At 38.9% G+C, this 7,128-nt stretch overlaps 1 protein-coding gene across 1 annotated transcript; it reads right to left on the bottom strand.

Annotated features, from left to right (window-relative positions):
• Positions 1-404: 404 nt before the first annotated feature.
• LOC102231722 (meprin A subunit alpha-like) lies at positions 405-6,737 on the bottom strand. Its single transcript, XM_005812762.2, has 14 exons — positions 6,607-6,737; positions 6,499-6,523; positions 6,361-6,405; positions 6,243-6,283; positions 6,004-6,079; positions 4,825-4,942; positions 4,281-4,456; positions 3,972-4,193; positions 3,726-3,872; positions 3,424-3,639; positions 1,776-2,240; positions 1,099-1,272; positions 939-1,011; positions 405-858 (listed from the first exon to the last, which is right to left on the bottom strand). The coding sequence occupies exons 1-13, from the start codon at positions 6,733-6,735 to the stop codon at positions 962-964; spliced, it is 1,884 nt and encodes a 627-aa protein (XP_005812819.2). The 5' UTR covers positions 6,736-6,737; the 3' UTR covers positions 405-858; positions 939-961.
• Positions 6,738-7,128: the final 391 nt, after the last annotated feature.

The following is a 7,128-nucleotide window of genomic DNA, read 5'->3' as shown; positions in this document are numbered from 1 at the left end:
CTTTTATGACTGTTTGATGTACTTAGTGTGCTGTTTGTGATTTGACTTGATTCCTGTAGTCTCTGAGGGTGTAGAAAAGTGCTATGCAAATAAAAAGTATTATTACTATTATATTATGTAAATGGTTACTGACACCCTTCAATTTCGCAACAGGAAGACGATATGTTTGCTGCTGTTGTGTCTGGGTAATGTTGGCTCCAGCTCATTGTTAAACTGTCAAAAGCAGTGAAAACATTGAGATTTTGCGATAGCCTGATAGGAGCAGTACGCTCCTGTGATTCAGAGTTTCTTATAATTACTTGATAAAACAATCAAGTGATCCTGAGAGTGCAAAAGTTTACTTAAAAATCAGGTGAAGAAAGCAAAACTGGAAGCCAAAGGTTTGCTATGACAAAAACGTTCCATAACCTCTGGAAACATTTAATATTGTTAAAACGATAGCGGCACAAGCAGAACATTTTTGCTGCACAAATGGTTAACACTGATTTTATTTGATTTGAAGAAGGGGGTCAACTCAAGTCTGTGTGTAACTTTCTAGTCAGTGTCTGTTTACATCTCACCTACAGTAAGAAAAATGTAGAGGAACAATTTATTAGTACTTTGCATAAGTATTTAAGTATTATATTTGTTAAAACCCATGAGCTGTTTTTATTTTTATTTTCTATTAAACACAATTTTTTTCTTCAAGATACATCCTCCTACGCGTCAAAACAAATGAGATTTGTTTATGGAACCACATTCTTGTTTAAGGCTTTTGTTGACATTTCATAATGCATTGTAATATCCTGTAATACATCCTGTGCCGTCATCTTCACAGATGTTTCTTCTCATTCCAGCTCCACGTACTCCAACCAAATGCTTCAAACAAAAACAAACATTTCACAATAATATCTGCATTGGTGTCATTAAATAAAATAATACAGTTTGTAATTACTTACCAGTTTGTTGTGTTATAAAATCCTTAGTCATGCGACACAATAGGAACTTCTGTTTTGATGAGTGATGTTATATCTATAGAGAAGGAAGAGTTTTGTTTGCATTGTGGGAGTATTAGATCTCAAACTTTTACTGATTGAGAGTCAAAAATAAACAACAAACCTTCAAAATCAGCAAAGATGATGAGGTCATCATCCTTGAGGTAATTGCGCCGCCTGAGGTCAAAGTGCTTGATGAAGTTCCTCCAGCCCCATGATGTACCGCGGTAGCACTGACAGGCAGGGTCGTACTTTCCGACCTTGGAGGGATTGTCCCACAAAAACTGTCCGTCTGATGCTAGAAGCAAAAAGAACGGAAAGATAGTGAAGAACACGATTCCACAGCTTGAACGATGATGTAGAACAGCCTGTGTTGACAGGTAACTAACATTACTGATGAAAGCAGGTATAAAGATCGATGATAACATTTCTTGTCAAAGTAAACTCTGTCTCCCAAAAGTGCTATCCAGTTACTGCTAGCAAATTAAGTTTACACCCAAAGTGCCATTGGTCTGTCTTCATCTTGCTCGCTTTCTCCTCCACCTGAAAATCCCATGGCAGCATGGTGCACCTCTGCAACAGCTAAGGTGAGAAATAACAGCATAGATGCTGACCACCTGGCGTTAGATTGATGTTAGTAAGTAGTAAGTGTGGTGTTGTTTCTATTAGGCGGTTCCTTTGATGAAATAAAATCACAGTATGAGTACATCTTGCACAGGAATTCCGTCGTTTTTACCATGGTTTTTACTGTCATGGAGTAATGTTGGTCCCTTTTCCCTCAGGGCAAAGAAACATACTCACTTGTCGTCAAATCAGTTGTGAGGCTGCGAGCAGAAGACATCCTTTGCAGAATATCTGGGTCTTGGTCCATCACCACCAAGGTGGCTTGATGGTTGACAGCTGGCCACTTCATCACAGCGTCATTCTCCCCACTGGTCAGGTGGAAGTAGAGCCCTACGTAGTTCCCAGTGTAATCACTGTAACTGGTCAACGGCATGATACGTATGCCGTAACCGTAGCCTTCACGGCTGTAGAAGCGAGGGCTGTCAAGAACAGTGTTGACATTAGCCATTTCCATGATCTTGGAGAAGTTACGGATTGTCCACACTGCGTTTGGGCAGTGCGTTTCCGTCAGGCTGATGTCGTCGATGTAGATGCCTCCAGTGGAAGCGGTGGGGTCTCCGCGCGTGGCTTGGAAAGCATAGCGAAACTTAACGTCTATCTCCAATGGAACGTGGGCGATCTTCCAAGAGTGTTCAGAATCGGCTGGGTAGAAAGCAAAGGTTAATGTTAGAGAAATAGCGTAGTAGCAAGGTTAATTTAAAGACATTGTAGTAAATTCTTCCACATTTACTACTTCAATGTAGACACTATATTGTGTAAGGCACCAAATATGGCTTAGTGTTTCTCGGAAGTATTATTTGTTTTTTCTCCTGCAACAATGTGAAAAGTATACTTTGATCTGTAAATTGATTCTTACTCTTGACACAGAAAGACATTAGCTTAATATGCCAAAATAAAAAGGGGAACAAAACCTGTTTTTTCTTGTTCTCTTATGCTTAACCTAAGTGGCAATTTAAAGAAGTTGCTACTGTGATCAGCCAACATGTGTTCTCAGTTTTATAATTTGTCACTGCGTGCAAGCCAGCACTAACAATTCGCCTAATTTAGCAGAAAGTCTAATGGCAGCTCGAAGGGCAAATTTGTCTTAAACAGTTGATCCATATCTGAAAGTTTACCTTTTAACTCATTCATGTTGATTACTCAAAATAGGAATGTGAGAAAAAAAGTATTACATGTTAAATTTATTTATCAGCCTGTAATCGATATCTATGTTGTATAAAACTTTTCGTACAATGGACCTCCACTTATTCTCAGATTTTTCTGTAGAACGTAACTCCAAATTATTTGCGGAGAATTTGACTATTCTTGAATTTGTTTTGTAGAGCACATCTAAATTATTTCAAAGATAATGCAGCTTGGGCAACTGAGATACCTAGGCCCAGTAACACTTGACATGCTTTTGGCTCTTAGAATGGTACAGCAGCCGCACCGTTCATATTCATTGGTGTTGATTGACTGTGTCCCCAAGAGCAGAGATAAGGAAGACTGTCAATGTTAGCTTCTGTAGTAGTTATACAGTCCCAACAAGCAGTTAGAAGCATTTTTTGGAGGGGTCTCAACTAAATCCCACGAATACCGGGGATCACTGTGTTCTGAAACCATACCAAAAAAAAACTACACTAGGTAATTCAATATTTCAAAGGTAGGTGGAGAGCCTCCTATTTGAGAGTTTTTAAAAATACCTTAATTTGATAACTATATTTATTCACCTGTGCACCTGTTTCACTCTGGCTCATACTGTCTGCATGCAAATCAGATTAGACAAGCTTCAATGAGTTAAAAAAAAAAATCCTGTTAAAGGCTGTGAAACATGTCCTCTGTTTACCATAGAAGGTATGTATTTTCTTCATTTTCCGGACAGTGCCGGTGCCATCGTCCATCTTGGCCCATACAACTAGCTTGTCTTGGGTGCTTCCAGTCATCTTGTAGAAGAACTGCAGACACTGGAGCTTCCTTTTGGGGTAAAGGGTTCGGGATTCTAGTAAAGCAGACTGCAGAGGGTCTCCGGTCCGGGTGTTGAAGTACATGAAGTACCCTGCATCTGGAGATAAGTGAAAGAGGAGTCTTTTAAAATAGTCTGAACTTCAGTTTTGTTGGGTTTTAGAAGTGTACTTCTTCAACTCTGACCTCTGCACCTTCCCAGGAGCGTATGATCCTCATCCCCTGCGCTGCTCTTCAAATGGACCCAGTCGGCATCGTCATTAGAAGACTGGATCATCCCACAGATGCTTGCATACTCAAAGGAACACTGATCCAGAAGGGTGAGAGGGCCGGCTAGGGTAAAAGAGAGGGGCAACTTGAATGTTTATTTCTGGGGATTTATATTTCTAGCTAGAAAGTCCATAAGAAGCTGACTTTGCAAAATATACATACAACAGTTATACATCCGGTTGAGCCTCAGGGTGTCCATCTTGCTAAAGTCAAGGTATTGGCCAATGATGTTGTAGAACTCTGGGATTTTGGTGGTGACGGTGGGAATGGATTCATTCTTGTTGAAGGAGAAGGGTCGGTAATGCATGACGGATTCATAGTCGTACGCCGTGTTTTGATCGGTGATGAAGTCATCGTTGTATTTGTTGAAGTTGTGCTCGAGTCCTGTGGAGAATTTTATCTATACATCAAACAACCGAAAAATTTTCAAACTCTCATTTCATTCCTCACATATTCAGGTGCCGGAGGTACCTGGTGTCACCTGGTCCAGCCAAATGTCAACGTAGTCATCTCTGTCTGTACGGGACTGTTCGTGGTAAAATCCCAGAGCGTGCAGCAGCTCATGTTCAATCACAGCCTTATGGTCGCAGCCTGTTCCCAAAGACAAGATCTGACCATTCTGCTGGTCGCCAACGCTCGAGAAGCACCTGACGGGAGAGGGAGCTGGTTAAAGACAGAATGTCCCATAAATACATGTCACTCCAATGCTGTTTGCTGCTGCGTTTCTGTTGGCCATACAGTTGCCATACAGTTGAATATTGACAAAGTCTACAAAACAATAGTTTGTGACAAACTGATGTGACAAAATTGTGAATTTTTGAAAGGTATGTGCCCCATTACATCTTATTTAAAATTAACCCATTTGAAAAGAAGAACATAATGCAGACAGTCAATAGTTGGGCCTGCGTTGATTAGGTTTTCATGGAACAGTTCGTACTGCTTATACCATTTTGACAAAACTTCTGGATATTGTTTGATGTTTTGGACACGGAGTGAACAGAAAAGACAGCCTTACCCTCCCCTCTTCTCAAACTTGATATAAGTTTTCTCTCCCTCGTACGGCTTGAAGTCGACACAAGACTTGAGACGATACATCTCGAACGCCTGGTGGACGCAACCTTTAGCGTTCAGATCTGAACAAAGGAAAAAGGAACTGACAGGATGATCAAGTACAATGTGAACAACAAACATATCCCAGGAATAATTAATGGTCTTTACTGGCACTCACAGGCTCTAAAGATATTGATAGATGTTTCAAAGCTGATAATTTATTGATTTAGATTCTCAGTCAACATGGATAAGGCTGTCTTAAGTTCTAGAATATTAGTCAACAGGGTTTTAAAGAAGTGAAAAAGACCAGTTGGCTTCTATTCCATTTCCCCAATTAGTAAAATGTAACTAGATAGATAATCCACAAAAATAAGTTTTTTTTAACATCTGAATGTCATTCAAAAATGATTTTAGGCTTATTTTTCTGGTTTGAATAAGGACAAGCCAAACTGAAATATTCAGTAAAGATGTGAGTGGATGTTCTGAGTTCTGGGACTGTTAGAAATCAAATCAACAAAAAGAGAAACATTTTACACAAAAAGCCCTTTAAATAAGGTCGACTGATGTTTCTATAGGAACACTTTGATATCTTGATATCATGCACCTGTGACAGTTAATGGTTACAAATTAGTTATCATGCAGCTATTAATGAAAGTATACTATCAAAGGTCAAATGGCCCACACACTGATATGAGATTAGATCTCTCTTTCTTTCTCGCTCCTTTTTTCACACACACTCACACACCCCTACAAGTGAACACACATGAAGATGCACCCATGCAAAGATGGAATGAAAGATATTCTGATGGAATGATCAAGTTGGAATAATTCTCATTCATCTCAGGGATTATTATCCTGATAAAATGAGTTACAACATGCTGGTCATCTTCAAGCTAAAGGTTTAGGACAATTGATGCCCAGTATTGCATCCAAAGTAAATCCTATGTAAATTTCCACTTACTCTACATTGTAAGCTACCAGTTGACTTAATATTTCATTCAGCAATATTTATATGTTAATTTGCTTTTACAGGATGTATTTCTCTGAGATTTATCAATTCTGTTCTTTCAACTCAATCAGCTATGATGATAATGTTTGAACACAATCATTCAGTGAGAGTATCCTAAACTTTATATGAACTCACCTAAATCATCCCCAAGAATGTAAGGGATTGGAAATTTCCACCTATATCTTTGGTTGACCAGGGCATTCTTTCCTTTCTGCAACATAAAGTCACTTAAGTAAAACACCCAATCAAAAAACACACTATTATCTCAGAGATGTTGCCCTTTAGTCTCTAAGGAGTACAATGACCAACAGCTCTCAATAATTACTGGTATTAACGTGATTTAGCAAAAGAAAAATCATCTGGTTCCAACTTACAGGAAGCAAAATGTCTCCCTCGAAGAGGTCGGCATCAGAATCTGCAGCAAAAGTGACCACGATTCAACGTCTTTGTTTTAAAGTTAATGTTATGAAGTCAAGCAATATGGCTGCTTACCAATGTTCAAGATGGGGTTCTCATCTTCTCCATTCTCGTACACCTCTGCAACACATACACGTGGGTTTATACCTGGCAAATGGTATCTTACTGTTATTAAAAAAAATGATAATAAAAGTTTTCTCCCATTTTACGTACCATGTACTTCACTGGAACGCGGTATCTGAACAAAACAAATCCAGTCAAAGTGAGTGCAATTAAAATCAGTGACACTCACGATGAATTCTGCATGTGTTCAGTACTTACGGTGAAGGATGTAGTCAAAACCACAAGTCCCAGCAGAAAGAGTATTCTCTCCATTGTGATAGAAAGTGTGTGACTAAATGCTGCTGCTGGTTTAAGTGTGTGCTCTCTGATGTGTTCGAAGGGGATCATATTTATGATGATGAACCAAAGGACTTTGACTCACGCTGTTACTCATTGTTACAGTAAGTGGTTCTCACATGTGCACCTGCTTGTTTGTTGTTGAACTGTATCCGATAGGATATTATCTAATCTAACTGCTAGCATCTTATATTGGACGCTAATGTTAACTAGCAACATAAATCCAGATGACTAAGAAGATTATGAGATATTCCAGGGTAAATAAAAAAAAGAAAGAAAACAAAACACCAGCTGACTCTGCAAATCCTGGTGAAGTTTTCATAGGAGTATTTAAGTTTGTTCAGAATCAGCAGATTTCGATTGGCAAGTTTACAAGAAACTTATACCAGATGACTATGGCTTAAAAGTAAAAAATGATAGATATTTGATTAGAAGATTACAGTA

The sequence above is a fragment of the Xiphophorus maculatus genome, chromosome 15 (assembly GCF_002775205.1).
Source record: "Xiphophorus maculatus strain JP 163 A chromosome 15, X_maculatus-5.0-male, whole genome shotgun sequence".
Lineage (NCBI taxonomy): Eukaryota > Metazoa > Chordata > Actinopteri > Cyprinodontiformes > Poeciliidae > Xiphophorus > Xiphophorus maculatus.
This window is presented reverse-complemented; position numbering and strand designations above follow the sequence as displayed.